Source organism: Columba livia, chromosome 2 (assembly GCF_036013475.1).
Source record: "Columba livia isolate bColLiv1 breed racing homer chromosome 2, bColLiv1.pat.W.v2, whole genome shotgun sequence".
In the NCBI taxonomy this organism is placed as follows: Eukaryota; Metazoa; Chordata; class Aves; order Columbiformes; family Columbidae; genus Columba; species Columba livia.
Window position 1 is genome coordinate 56928003 of NC_088603.1, and position 15553 is coordinate 56943555.

Sequence of the window (15553 nt, forward strand, 5' to 3'; positions counted from 1 at the left end):
GCAAGTTATGCTAACTGTGTAGCTCAGCTTATACAGCAGCACCAACAACTCACTTGGAGCTAAAGAGAAGTTTCAAAACAAATGTAGCTGCTGTACGTACCTCTAACAAATTTTTAGGTTGCCTAGGTGTCAGCTTAATGCTTAATTAATACTTCTGGTGTACTATTTGAATAATACCTGTTTAAACATAGTGGCCTAAAGCATTCACATGGGAAGCAGGTGGGAGAAGCCTAAAGTGAGAAAGTTGTTGGTTTTTTTTAGCGTGATGTGACCATAACGTCCAGGGACTGGAAACCAAAGCTACCTAAACGCAGACTGCAAAACAGTCTAAATTCTAAGCAACAGTGAAGAAGTCACAGGAACAGTGCAGCACAGGTTGTCTCGGTAGCACTACTTTTGAGGGTCTTTTTTAATTTGAAGATGAGATGACTTTTCAGAAAATATTTTGTCACTCTGCCATGGAGTGAGAGCTTCTTTTAGAGCTGTGTGATATTCATTGGGCTAATCAGAAAAGAGGCTAGATGGAGCTTCCTTCTGGCACACAAAAGTACAACTGAAATTATTAGTTTTATGCTGTGAACAAGAATTAAGTACTACAGCAAATCTTAGTCTGTAGTTTAGACAAGTAAATCTCAGCATGGCTTTCGTGTGGAGTCATTTTTGGTCGGAACTACATTTAAAGATGACCTTTGCATGAAGGTTGTGATTTTGTAACTGTAGTTACAGTAAAATGAGTTAAGTGACTGTTCTGAGGCTTTGTCTTGTTTTTGTGCAACAGTTGCACATATTTTGGTTCTTACTACCTTTTTCTTTCCTCAACTCACAAATGTTTTCACTGTCTTAGAATATAGAAATGTATAAATTTGAATGTATGTGCTTGGGTTTTTTTTTATTCAATAAGTCACTACCTTTTCATTTATAAAAAGGTGGGTATCTCAGTTTGAGTATTCCCATTAAAATGATTTTTTGCTAGGTTTTTGTGACAAAACATAGGTGGTAAGTGGAAAAATCTCTCTGCCACTTGTAACTGTCTCTGTCATTTTATTGATAATGTATGCTTCACAGAAATTGTTTCACTTTTAAGTGTTCATGAAGTGTGTAAGTCTCTGCTTATGCATAGAGTTTATATTTACACAGGACTTGAAAAAATGATCACTCAGGTATGACAGATTTTAGTCTTGGATGAAAAGCAGTCTCTGTGCACACAACATAGTCTATTTTAATTCTAATTTGATAGTGGAGTTTGCTAGTGGAAAAAGTTTACACACTCTGTATTCGTCCATCCCACTTCCCAGAATTGGGGAAACAATTTAAAAGCTACATTTTAGGTAGAGGTTTTGGGAATAACAACACTTGTATAAATTGAGTTTAAAACTGACAGCAGGGAGAGGTAAGAAAGCAGATTTAGCACCATCGCTGACTTCATGGGCTCAGTGGGTTTGTGTGCTCTTTGGCCCCTCATCCAGTCGGCCAATATGTGTATGTTGAACTCACCTGGGCACTTGGGGCCTCTGTCCTCTGTTTCCTTGTCACCTGTGTGTGTGATAGGTGGGAAGGGGGGAGAACATGGGAAAACATTCAGGTGTTCTAGCAATGCAGGGCAGGCAGGTACTGGTGCTGGTTAGAGGTGGAAGTCCCAGGGAAGTATTGCTGAAAGTTGTAGATGAGGGAGGAACCTTGTCACAATGTCACCTGAGGGACTTGGGTGCAAAGCCATAGGAAATCAGGCTTCATTAGTTCTGCTCATGGGGGAAAAACTGCTTTTAGACTGCAAAGCTTATGTGCTTCAGAAGGCTGCTGCCTCGTTCAGTAGCTGAATGGGCATTTGCAAGTCTATTGAAATAGAGCTGCGATGAAAACCAGGTTAATTTAGGAAAAAATACCGAAAACCTGGTTGTAGTGGCTACTCTGGAAATGAAATGAATTTAAGTTGCTTAAGATGACATGGAAATGGCAGGTGTTTTAATGAAATGAAACTTTGGGCTAGTCTTCACAGCCTTATTAATTCTACTGTCCTAAAATCAGAACGTTCTCACACAAATCTTCCTCTGCCTGATGTTTACAATCAAACTTACCTCTGATGGGTATTTTAAAGGTGCCATTTTCATCAGCTCACTCAGACTTAAGTGTTTTCAGATGGTGCTAGCTTGAGTTAGGTTAGTTTGAAGTAGCGTGACCTTTGCAGAGGACAAGGCACCAATTGCTTACCTCTTCTTCCACTTGCCATCTATGCTTAAGCCATGATTGTCTGTAAAATGGGGAATAATATATTTTGTATTACCTAGAGCTTCTCTAAAGAATCTAGTGTAATTGTATTTGGTTGCTTTGCTCATTTTCCTCAACAAAAAACTTCTAACTAATTGCACACAAAGTATTACTAGACAACGAATCCTTCAGCTCACTGGAGTATTGCACTCTTTTTAAACGTAAAACAAGCTATGTACATATTGGAAATCATCATTTGTGTACAGAAAATAATGCTCCTGGTGCTAGAGGTGGGTTGGAAGAAGGTGTAAATGATTGGCCTTTCTTTCCTCTCACTTGATGGTAACATTCATCTTAAGTTATTTCTCTAAAATAAGAAATCTTCTGCTAGCAAAATGTATGCAACACATATATGTAAATGTATGTCAAGTGCAATTCAGTTGATGCTCATCATTCTCGGTTTCTTATTAAAGCAGACAAGCTCACTCTCCACCTGGGCTAAGAATAACAAGTATTTAATAATTTTAGGACACTGAACAGAATAAGGAAATATTATTTGTTTCTAACTAGTGAACTGGCTGTAGTTTCATATGCAGATAACCCATATCTTGATTATTTTTTTTTTCCACAAACTCTGGCATGACCTTGCTTATTTCTCAGGCAGCTTTCAGTAATGTGCATCTTAGAGGCCCATGACATTTGTACAATCTTGTGCATCGGTAGGAATGTATATGTTGTCACACTTCTGTCCTCAGCTGCTCTCTGCAGTAGCACAGCTGGGGTGGAACAGTTGTGGAACTAAGTAAAAGTGGAAAAGAGGTGAAAATGTTGCAAGTAGTTGATTCCACCATTTGAGAATAACTTTATGCAAGTAAATAATTTATGAACATCAGAAATTGAATGCCACACCATGCTGTTTGAAAATCAGAAATTCTAGGGAAGGAAAAAAATCTCACTTCAGAGAAAATGTTTGATGTGAGTTACGCAATAAATTGCATAGTGTTTTGTGGGTCTTGGAAAACATTTTTGAACTTTATGAAAAGTAAATATCTTCACAGGATTTGCTATTATTCCTGCATTTGTCACGGTGACAGGGTTTTATTGGTCGCTTTAAACATAATTATTAAAGTAAGGTTAGTTCTCTGTTCTTCTGAGCTTATGACAACCAAAATTAACTGGTGTGGCCTAAATGTTCTTGCTTATCTGATTTGACATTTGATTTGTGATTTGAGGCTTTTGCTTTAAGCCATAATGTATGCCAGATAAAACAATGCTAATTCTGTTGGTGATCTGAAAAGATGACATTGAGCTTCTTTGAAATCAGATATGATGTATCTGAAATCATAATTCTTGAATGAGACTCTTGTGAGGACTGAACTACTTCTGCTTTCCTATTCATGTCTCCCTTCAAAGAATTTTTGTTTGCGTTTGGATGACTGATAGTCAGTTTTTAACTTTGGAAATGCACATTCAGTATTTTCTCTCAACATTGCACTTCCTTCAATGCAGTGTTCTCCCTGCTAGCTTTTCTCAATACAGCTAAACAAGCAGGACTCTGATCTAATACTATTTTCACTATTTAATAGGATTTTTTTATAAGGAGTTCTGAAAAGCAAAAATGAAGCCTGTGCCGTGTGTACTTTATGGGAAATCTTGTTTCCATCTGTTTTGTCTACTATTCTATCTCTATCAAAATAAATTCTCTACAAATTTATCTTAACCATACAGGGGATGATATCTTTGGACCTCTCAAATTGTTTCAGGCATGAATCTAGATTGCTGTACAGTAATTAGTTCTATTAGCTATAAAGGTCAGGTTTGCCAAGTTTGATCTTTTGGGGGATTGTATTCAGAAAAGATGAGTTCTACAGTCTATAGTTGTAATAGCTCTAACTATAGGTATAACCATAAAGAATCTGGGCAGGATTCTTGGTCTTAAACAACTAAGAATTAGTATTTGTCAGCTGTCTGAACTCCTGTGTAACCTGTCCTTTTAATTACGTCACCTGTCAGGCTTCTGGCCAGCTCAGCTAAACAGGACATGCGTGGCCACACACAGTGGTGGCTCTTGCTGTTTCTTCCTGCCCGGTGAATACTGTTTTATTTCCACAGTGACTAATGTGCAATGAATTGGCAACACTGCTACTCATTAGGCTAATTAACATGCTTCCAGATGGGTTTGTATGCAATGCAAAGCAAGGCCGTGCTTCTTGAAAGCTCTATTATAGAGATTTTAAACTTTTCTAAACTGCTTTCTCCAGGTCCTTCACCAGTGCTAGAATTAAAAGCTTTTGACTCTGAGCTAAGGCAACATTCAACCGTAAGGAAACCATTCATTCAGAGACTATTTAAGAAAAAATAGAGAAGGCTGAACCCAGGGGTCTAGGTTTTTGGTAATAAAGGCTTAGTATCTACCAGGCAGTAAAAAAATTTGCTGTTAAAGAGCTTACCTGTTAGTCTCTCAGTTATCTGTTCGTTTTTTTCTTATCAGCGTAGTCAATAGTAGTTTTTGGTTTTTTGTTGTTTGTTTTTCCTGTGCTGTTTTTGGTGCTAAAAATTTCAGGAAGGATTTTAATGCTTTTAATAAATTTATACCTTTATACTGTACACAGGCTGTACAGATGCATGTCTTCATTTGGAGCAATTTAAAATCATTTTTGCTGCCCACATGGGGAGGGTTGCTCTCTGTTGTGGTTTAGATTGCAATACTGGAGGGATGTTTATACTGGTAGCTACCAACACTAATGTCACAAGCTTCCTAGAAATCTACCTAAAAGAAACACTGTCCATGCAATATTTTGGGAATTGAGAGCACATTCTAGTGTTTCCTGATGAGCTGTCTGTACTGTAGATGTTTGTTATTTCTTCCAGTGTGGTTTTTGACAGACGCAGGCTCCTAGCAGGTTGTTAGCCTTTATGTGTCTGTTCCTCCTGTGGTGTTCTGTGGTAACTCTATATCTATTAACACATTTCATAGTGATCTTCTGACCACACCATCATAGTGCTACAAAATCCTATAATATTATTTTAATGCATTTGCAAGACTATAATGTTGTCCTAATGTATATATTAGTAATTAAGAACTTTATTCCAAGAAACAGGATTGAAGGCATTGAAAGCATATTCTTACTGTTTGTCTGCCTTCGCAGCCGTCTGGACTGTGCTCTGATCTAGTCTTCATACTTATTGTTCTGTAGATAATGTGTGCTTATGGGAAATATTATTCCTAGAGGAAAACTATGACTGTATGAGCGGTTACAAGTCAGATTATTTTGGTGAGATTGCCTAGCGAATACCCACTTTGTGGGATCATATTTGACTTCATTCATTTAGACTGGCTAATTTTGAAACAAATGCTTATTTTAAGTAAGCTGACCACAGCTTCTTTTAGCAGTTGCATTTCATGGATAGCTGTAACTGCCAATAGGTTAGGAGCTGTGAGAGGGAAAACTTTGACATGAGCTTACTTAGTTAAATCTGTGAACTGCAGCTTGGAGGTAGGAGAGGCAAAGCTCATGTAACTGTATTCCAAACCAGGTGAGGACTATCATTTTTGTTTCAACAACCCTTCGATCAGTTAAATAAAGAATCAAAATAAAGACCCTCAAGCAACTCCTGCAGCTTTATAAGACCATTTTTGCATATAAATAAAGAGATAGATAGGATGAACATTATACATGTATGGTAATAATTAAGAAAAGATTGCCATACCGTAAAGTATGATAATTCATCATTGCATTAGATTACAGATTAATTAATAGACCTTTTTGGTTTAAAAATTCATGCTGTGTGAATGAAACTTAGTGGAGCAGGTGGCGTGGGACTCTACTGCAAGGAAGTTTAGAGCAGACAGTTCAGTCCAAAATGCTGTGGGGAAGTCTTCTGACGCAAGTGCTGCAGCGTGGTTTTTAGCCAGCCTGCTGACTTCCTGTAACTCATCGGTTGTGTGTTGTGTCAGGGATGGAGATGACGCTCATTAATGTGGGTTAAGTACTATGCTCAGTTCTGCTCAGTGTGTCTGTGTTGATCTTATCATTGTTGCAAAAATTTTGTTAGAAAACTTTATGCTGGCCAAGGTGCTTATTTTTTTTTATTATTATTATTATTATTATTATTATTATTATTATTATTATTATTATTATCTATGTTTCTTACTTACACAGTGAGACTAAGAATAAGGAATTTTGAGAACTGTTAAACAATCAAAGAACTGACTCATCATTTGAGACCTATCATGGTGAAAACAAAGTGCTATCTTCGAAAATAAAGAGCAGAGTCTGGATATTACATGGCAAATGGAGCAGGATTTTTAGCAGTTATTCAATAAGAGTGATGGTTGCTGTTGCCTTTAATATGGTGGGAAACTTTAGAAAACTGACCGGGTTATTGTGATGTAGAAAGTAGAAAGTGCAGATTTGTACACTTTGTTTTTTCCAGCTTTTTAATGAAATTTTTGAGGGTGACATAATTTTATGAACTAGCAGAGATTGTTTATTCTGTATTTTTGAAATCCAGGTTCCTTGAATTGATAGGTTTTTTTAATTCCCTGTTTTCCGTGGAGATTAAATTGCATTCTGAGTTGTGGTGTTCCTAACTTTTAAGTGTAGGGATTACCACTCAGGAAGGCATCTTTGTAAATTTAGAACATATTTTAAATGTATCCATTAACAGTGACTGAGTTCAGGTTTCCTGAAATTTTAAATTATAAGGGTGATACTAAAGTTGTCATTAAGAGTTTTAATTTTAACTTTAAATTCTTTTTTAATTTCAGGGGAAAGTTTGCAGTGGTGAGGAAATGCATCCAGAAAGACACTGAAAGAGAGTTTGCAGCAAAATTCATGAGAAAAAGAAGAAAGGGCCAAGACTGTCGGATGGAAATAATCCACGAAATTGCAGTCCTTGAGCTGGCACAATGCAACCTTTGGGTCATTAACTTGCATGAAGTTTATGAAACTGCGACAGAGATGATTTTAGTCCTGGAATAGTAAGTGCTACTAATGAGTTCTGAATAACATTCTGCAGTATTTGCTTAAAACTAATAATGTAAAAATGCTGTGTGTCTGTATGAATAATGTGAAAATATCTTATTGCTTGCCTGTTACACTTGCATGAGTTCAAAAAGAACTGCTACAAAAATCAGTATTACAAGAAATTATACGCAGTCTCATAACTACTGCAGGTTATAATAAATTTTTCCAATTATGTAGTATCTTTCAAAGCTGAACTATAAATTGTGTATTAAAAAAAAATCTTAAGTTAAATATGACCTGTGTACACTCCCTACTTGTATAAGAGACTGCAATGAGCATCTCTTCAAAAAGTGAAGTTTCTTTCATTGACTGCAACAAAACAGACAAAACAAAACATCTATTTGGTTTTTACCACTTGTGAAAAAGGTATTGAAGCAACCTCATTGTTAGAAAGAAACTATCAAAAACCCCTATGATCTACAATGAAAAGCTCTCTAAATCATCTTTCTGGCAAAGAAAAAGGATTCTGACCTAGAATAGTTTCTTTCAAATGACATTTAACTTGACTCTACATTTGTCTGTGTGGTTTTTTCCTCCTCGGGTTTGCCCAGGTGGGTGTCTCTGCAGCTGTTGTGATTGTTCATCTAATAATAAGCCAGTGGTTTATATGTGTGGCATGTAGGTGTCAAGAGACAGTCAAATGACTGTTAAGACTCTGTTCAAGCTTTATGGATTTTAAATAATTAGGAGAGGAACAGGGAGGCTCGAGAGTTCAGAATTTACTTAACCTGTCTGCTAAGGTAAATCTAGTTTGTATAGCTCTTTTCTTGCTTGATAACAAAAAGAAATAGTGAGAAATCTTGTGTCCCAATCTAATCACGTTTAGAGATGAAAAGAAACTGTATCTTTAGTGTTCAGTGAAATGGAATCAGAGTATGTCTGCTAAGGCAAACTTTCTTCCAGAGTACATTTTTTCAGCTTGAGTGTGCCCTTATGGAATTCACGATTTGTGAGATACTCAAGTATCTGTTATAATGCAAAGGTGTAACAGAGCTTCTAGAGTTTTAACTGCTGCTATTGGAGACTCAGAAATACATGCTTTAAACCCTAGCAGCACAGATCTACCTAGAATACAGTCTAAATTTCTGGATCCTGTAAGTATATGACATGAGCGGTAGAATGAAAAACTTGATATCAGCAATGGGTTTTGTGATAATTTTAATGCAAAATTGCTACTTTTCTTTTATAACTCAGTTCTCTTAAAATTGCAAAACATTTTAAATCCAAAGTATTAACTAGGTTGTTCAGTAGGCACCAGGTTGTTCACTAATTAGCAACATTATGTTTTTTATATGCATCAAACAGTCATACCTTGTTTCAGATAAATAGCTGTGTGTTAAGTTGTAAATTACAAAAAGTCATTCCCTGACTCCAGTCAGTATGTCTGGATGCTTCTTTAATGTCAGCATGTTCCAGAGACATGTTGCAACAAAACAGGTATGAAGGTTAGTAAATTTCTAACATTCTGTATGCAGGGGATTAAAGGTCATATCTAGACTGTAAGCTTCTCCGGGACATTTCAGTTTCTATTAAGCTCGATGGTCTGTGTGGCAGATGGTTTATCTTGGGAAGGAGAAGAACAAATACTTAATTGTTGGCCACTAACTTTATCTGCTAAGGTTTTGAAGTTTCTTGTCTTGATGTTGAATCTGTCGTAAGGGGTGAGGAGGACACCTAGTGCTTTGCCTTCATGAAGAGAAATATTAGTTACCTGGAGGGTTGTCTTTCAAGCACTATCAACTTCTGACAGAAAACAAACTTAAAATTGGCCACTAACTGTTAATATTAAGTGCTGAGGAATGGGAAGCGATGAGGCATTACAGTATCGGCTTCAGCTGGAGGGTAGCAAATTGGTGGTTGTCGGCCTCCACCCTTACAACAGTCTCTGATTTGTGTTTGTTGGCACAAGACATGAAGCAGAGGATTTAAGTAGGAGTTGAAGGGGTAGCATGTAAAGCCTTGAGTTGATCTGTGGGTCAGTCATGTTTCCATATATCAGTGAAAACTGAATGAAAAAGAAATCTGGACTTTTACTGAAAAAGGTAGAGATACAGTCTGGGAAGCCTGACACAGCAGATATAAAAAGAAAAAAGCAAAGTTGATAACTTTCAAGCTCAATATTTGTATGCAAAGTACCTGGCTTTTTCCAGTTTCTTTTGAAAGAAAGAGCAACAGAACATCTGATGCTTTAGGACTGGTGGGGTTTTTTATAAGTGTTCATCACGGTATATTTATACATCTGTGGAAGGGATAGATCATATTAGTGGGCTGAATAGTAAAGAAACCTGTATGTGTAACTTCACAGTCTAAGCCGTTAAGTATTCTTTTGTGAAGAGCTTCTTAACTGAATAATTACCTGCCAGGGTCTTGTGTAGATGTTGTAGACTGTTGTTATACTTAAAAAAAAAAAAATAAAAAAGATGTCTATATCATATGGAAAATATAGGGATTATTCGATGATGCTGGATGAATTGCTTTTTTAACCTATAGTTGTTTAGACCTGGACGACGTTACTACTTGTGTTGTCCTGAATATTACTTATCCTACTCACTGGAAGTGCAACTGCTTAAAGTAAGAGTCTGCTGTCATTTAACAAAGGATTCAATAGATAAACCTTGATGCAAAACCACTGTAATCAGAAATAACTGCTGCTCCAGTGTTTGCATTGTGTCTATTAGGACAATTAACAAATTGTTCTAAGTGACAATCTCAAATCAAGACTGAAGCTCTTCAAAAAGTTTTAGGGGAAAACTATTTGAATGTGTCAGTTGCCTTCTGTTTGTGTTTCAGTTCTTGGGTTGCCTTATTGGAAAGGTTAAGGAAAAAAAAAATAATAATAATTTGTCTGAGAACCAAGAACTTAAAAGAACAGAATCTACAACTTAATGCATTTGGATGCTTCTCTTCCCATATATCCTCTCATAAGGTACAGATGTGCAGTTTTCTCAGGCTATGCAGACATTGGTATGTTATGGTAGCCTTACACTGGAAAAATTCTCAGTAAATTCACTTGCTTGTTTACTATGCAATGTTGTGCTGAGCCAAGGAAAGGAGGGTAGGTACGACTGTCAGCAGTAGCAAAGATGAACCTTTGCTGATAGTGTTACAACCACGTTGGTGTGATCTTTAATATAAGCTCTGTGTACAGAAAGCAGATGGGTTTCCATTTATCTTCCAAAGACAATGCTTTCAATAAAGGCTTTTGGCAGACAATAACATGTAGGAAGTAAATTTTTGACCCTTGCGGACTGTATATGCTCTCACTCAGCATTTGAAATCAAGTGTAGTCTAGGAAGTTATCTGTGTATCTGTACTCTGTGGATTTGTACTTCTGAGTCTTTCAGAAGACTATCTTAATGTCTGATCCATTAGAGCTGAGGGAATGTTTAATTTTTTCAGATGCAGTGAAATAGGTTTTTTCAATATTTTTCTAATGATAGGCTAAATGACTGTGCGGGTGTATTTTAAGTACCCTTGAGAAAAGTAGGACGCTGAATTCCATATAGTGCATTGTTAAGCTGTTTGAAGGAAGACAAGCAGTCTCCATTGAATTTAAAGTCAACATAACTGTAACCAAGATTAATGCTCTGGCCTTCCAAATGACTTTTAGCTCATTCATGCTGATAAGCGGTAATAGAATGTTAGCATGCTTTTTGTTAATGAAGAGCAGTTGGATTTCACTTGAAACTATAGAGAAGTTAATAGCTAAGGGGGTGTATACTGGAGAAATAATGCCTTCTAAGTAACACTGGATTTCAATATGTTGTGCTCTTATATATTTCCTTATTTTATTTTTTTTTTTCAGATTAAGATGGCTGTTTTTCCTAGAGATTTTCTTGTCCTAAGGACAATTATTTGCTTTTATCCTATGGGAACATTTTGTATGGAGATGGGTGGGGGTACCCAGTGGTTTGCAAAGTTATTTTATAATGACTGTTAGAAAAGCTACAGCTTAATAGAAAATGTGATGGAAAAATGTGTAAATGTTGTGAACGCCAGAGAACTCCTGGTCTGTATGTGTACAGAAATCAGAGGAATGACATGCCTGTGCTACCTTCATAGCAAGTATCAAAACCCTTCTGTGTTTTGATTGAAGTTTTTTCCCTAAACTCCAGCTAGGCAATACAAAATAACCGAGTTGAAAGTATTGTTAAGGACCTTGGCAAAATTTGGCATAGATGTGCGGGAGAATCTTTTTGGAGTTCATTTTGATGTTGTGCTTCCAACCACTTGTGACTGAGTTGGCTCACAGCTAAGCTGGCTGTTGTGCTTAAGTGGATCAGTTAAGCTCACTCCACAGCAACAATACACGAAACAAACTTGCAGGAACAAATTTCCCCATGTTCTTGTAAAGGGTCACTAGTTACTTGTTTGAATGGGGTAATTTTCTGATTAAATGAATTGTCTGGAAAAAGTTGTTCTAATTAGTAAAGTTGATTGAAAAATGAAACATTGCCTGTGAAACCACCTTTCCATGTGAAACTTTAAGGGTAATGTTAAAATTCTGTGTAGCTTACATTTTAGCTTGATGCCTACTTCAATGCTAATATGTTTATTAGTGTTACTTAATTATAACAGATGTCTGCTGAATAGACATATAGCAAACAGGACTTTATAAGGCCCCCCTGTTGCTGATTTTTGTTTCAGCAGAGTCTATGAAAAATGCAATGTGATCCCTGGTTGACAACAGCAATTTTGTTGAAATAAATCCTATTTCACATAGAATTAAATAGGAGAAGTACTGCTTCACTTATTTTAAGTGGCCAAGCAATACCAGAAAAATCCCAGCGTTGTTGCTGTAAAACATATTGTGTTAGTAATTTTGGTAGTAGAAATTATCACTGCATTTACATTATAATTTACTGCTACAAGGAATTAAATAATTCTTCAAGTAACATGATATGGAATTCTTAAAGGAGAAAGTTTAATTTATTGATTACAGTAGATGTTTTTCTATCCTTATCCTGAAGATCCAAATGACATTGCTTTTGAGAAGAATTTATTTTAAAATTTATTTTATTTTAAAATATTAGAATATACCTGTTCAAACCTGAAATGTTATTAACTTTTTCCTTGAATTAAGTAAAAATGTACTGAAGAAAGATGTGATAAAGTGTCAGGCATATGCAATTCTTCTAGAGGAATTAAAGCATTAATGCTGCTTTGGTGGAAATTGATTTCAATTTTGAGTTATATCATCTTTGATAAAGGATGAAGAAAAATAATTATTTCATGGACTTTTCTTTTTTTAAAAGAAGCTCTTAGTTTCAAAAATAAAACTGCATTTCTGTACCAGTATGCCAGAATATAGAACAGAAATATAAAACTCTTTAGAAAAAGACATAACCCTCTTTTAAATTCCTTTTGCTTGTAAGACAATCCACAGGAAGAATTTTAAATAATGAGAATATCTAAGAAAGCAAAAAATTATCAACCATGACTCATTTTCAGGTACTGCGACTATAGCAGTTAGTAATGCCAAAATCAAAAATTGAGTATATTTGTGTTTTCTGTGGGTACATAAACCAACTTCACCATTTTTATAAAACTCTCATTTGTTGTTACATCCCTGCTGAATACCACTCTCTGTCTTTTGGATTGCCAAGGTAATGTAATTTATTAGAAAAGAGCAAGCATAGGCAGAATAGATGGCTGTGCATCAATAATGATTAACGCTTGTGCAAAGTCAGGTTTGGCTTGTCACAGTTCGAGGTAACTGGAGAAGATCCTGTCCTCGGGGGTTTCACGTCTTTCACTAAGGGATGATTATAGAATTTCATGCAGAACAAAGTGTGTATGTGTTGATTTCATTTATACTTTGCTAAGTAGTAATTCAACAATCCATATGCAAAATGGTTCCATTCTAATGCCCATTCTTGTTTTAAGATGGAGCCTCTGCTCTGCTCATTTTCCTTTAGATGCTACATGGTTATGTTGTGAAACAATTTTTGTTCTCTAGAGTCACTCTTATATGGAGACAGTACTGCATGTGGCTTCAGAGTACTTAAAAACATTCATTCATCTGTAGGTTGTTTTTTTTTGGGGGGGGGGGAATTGTTACTTTGTTATTTATTTAAATCATACAAACAAAAGATAAGGAATCAAATTAAGAGCTAAAATTTTCGTAACTATTTTTAGATGAAGGCTATTTAGAAACCGAATGCATCCCTGTGTACCAGAGACCTCAAGAACAAATTATAAACTTTACATTTGAAATGTTGAGCACGTACAAAGTGTTTTGAGGAGGTTTGGGGGTGGGGCTGTTTTGCTTTGCATTTACAAAGGCTCACCTTGGCCACATTTCCAGGTGGTTTCACAGAAATGGCAAAAGGCACATCTTTTACGTAAACACTGCCCTCCAACGAACGTGGCATTCATCTTTAAGCATAGTCGGTAGTGTTTCCAAAACAGTCCCAAAAGTTTCCGTAGTACTCATATTCTCTAACCTAAATGACTAGTGACTCATCTTTGCTTCTCTCCAAAGCCACCACACTGCAGAGAGGCCTTCCTAGGAAAAGCTTGCCAAATGTTGAATAACTGAAAGTATCACTATTGAATGCTACCACCTGCTGATCTTGCTTATGCTAAATAAAATAGTGTAAGTAGAACAAAATGGGTACTATAACTGAACATTTGAAATAATAGAATTCATATTGTTCCATAGCGCTGCTGGAGGTGAAATCTTTGACCAGTGTGTGGCTGAAAGAGAGGAAGCCTTCAAAGAAAAAGATGTTAAGCGACTTATGAAGCAGATCTTGGAAGGAGTTTCATTCTTGCACAGAAACAACGTGGTTCATCTTGACTTAAAGGTAAGATTGTTGCTGTATTTTTCTCAGTTTCTTACTTGGTGACATCTTGGTCATATGTCATACTAATACTAATTTGTAATTAACACAATTTTTATCTACTTATTCTTCAAAGGATAAAATTCAACCTTTGAGGGGTTGCAGGCATTTTGGGGAATTTCTGTGATTATGTCAAATATAAACTTGGTTTGATTAATGGAAATGTAATTAAGTCAAAAGTGGATTTGCATTTCACCCTAAATTGCAAATGAGTACTGTGGGTAAGACTTGGCTCATTTTTAAAGTGCAGTAAAAATGTCTGAGTACAATATGATCATTGAAAAATAGGTCGGTTTTAGTATTGACTTGAGTTTCAATGAAGCAGAAGGATGGCAGAGACAGTGGTATTATAAAGTATAATGTTTCAGAATTAAGTGTTCATACTGGACTGGAAAACAGTATGCTAATGTGTTAAATGTATTTCTAACACTTCAGAGATTTTTTTTTAAATTACTGTAAAAGTTAATTTAAATATTTGTCAATTACTGCCAAACAGTTGGCCACCACCCTATTGGTATATCAATTATCATGACTTACTGGAGTAAATATTTTTTTCTTGCTCAAAAATACTTTTGACCCAAAGGAAGAGAAAAATATAGTTGCCATCATCAGAGTATTGTTTATGGTTGTACCACAGATCCAGAAAACTATCATCTCCCATTGGCAACAAGCTGCAGTTAATTTCCTTTAGCTTCCATTTGTACTCTCATATGGAAGATGGGACTTTGTCTGATTTTGAGGTTGAACTACTTTATTATTACTAAGCAAGGCAGTAGGGAAAGTATCTTGCATTAAAATTTTTGAATTCTTTTTTTGCATGTCCAATTACCATATTTACTAAGTATGTAGTAAGCCGCTACATGTTTCGTCTGTTCTGTTGCTGAGATCCTTACTTATACTTAATTGCTTTTTGGCAGTAGTACAAAGCTGCCAGTAGATTCCAGTATCAAGCTGTACGTATTTAGTATATAACCTAGCACATCATACACCATTCATCAGCTAAAGCAGAGGATGAGTAATATTTGCACACAAATACCTCACCTGCCTGGTTTCCCAACCATTTATTCAAATTAGCTCTGGAATCCTTTAAAATTCTCTGTAGTCCATTGATTTAGTCATACACGTAATATTTTCATAATTGTATTAAAATAATTAATGGAAAATTTTTAGCAGGTGATGTGAGAATAAGCACTCAGAAGGACTGAAAATGAGCAGTTAGAATTCCTTAAAGTTCCAGTACACTTTTACATGAGATATTCAGTGTCTGTACTATGGCTGGCCAAAGGTATTTCCATTGAATGTCCTTGAAGCAAAGTGCAAATTGAAGCAAATTAAAATGTCTTTCATGGACGGTATGTATTCATACATGTTTGTAGTTAAAGTTGTCGTGGGTATCTGTAATCAGAAATATGTTGTGCTTTATTTGACTACAGTACTTAGTGGCAAAAGTAGACTGGAGTGTTGATTACAGCT

General features: G+C 35.9%; 1 protein-coding gene across 1 annotated transcript in view; it reads left to right on the top strand.

Moving 5' to 3' along the window:
• STK17A (serine/threonine kinase 17a) overlaps positions 1 to 15553 on the top strand; it is a 28390-nt gene that overhangs the window by 1374 nt on the left and 11463 nt on the right. The window contains exons 2-3 of the mRNA XM_065052089.1: positions 6977 to 7189; positions 13900 to 14044. Of these exons, the coding sequence (XP_064908161.1) occupies positions 6977 to 7189; positions 13900 to 14044 (358 nt within the window). The remainder of the gene's footprint in view (positions 1 to 6976; positions 7190 to 13899; positions 14045 to 15553) is intronic.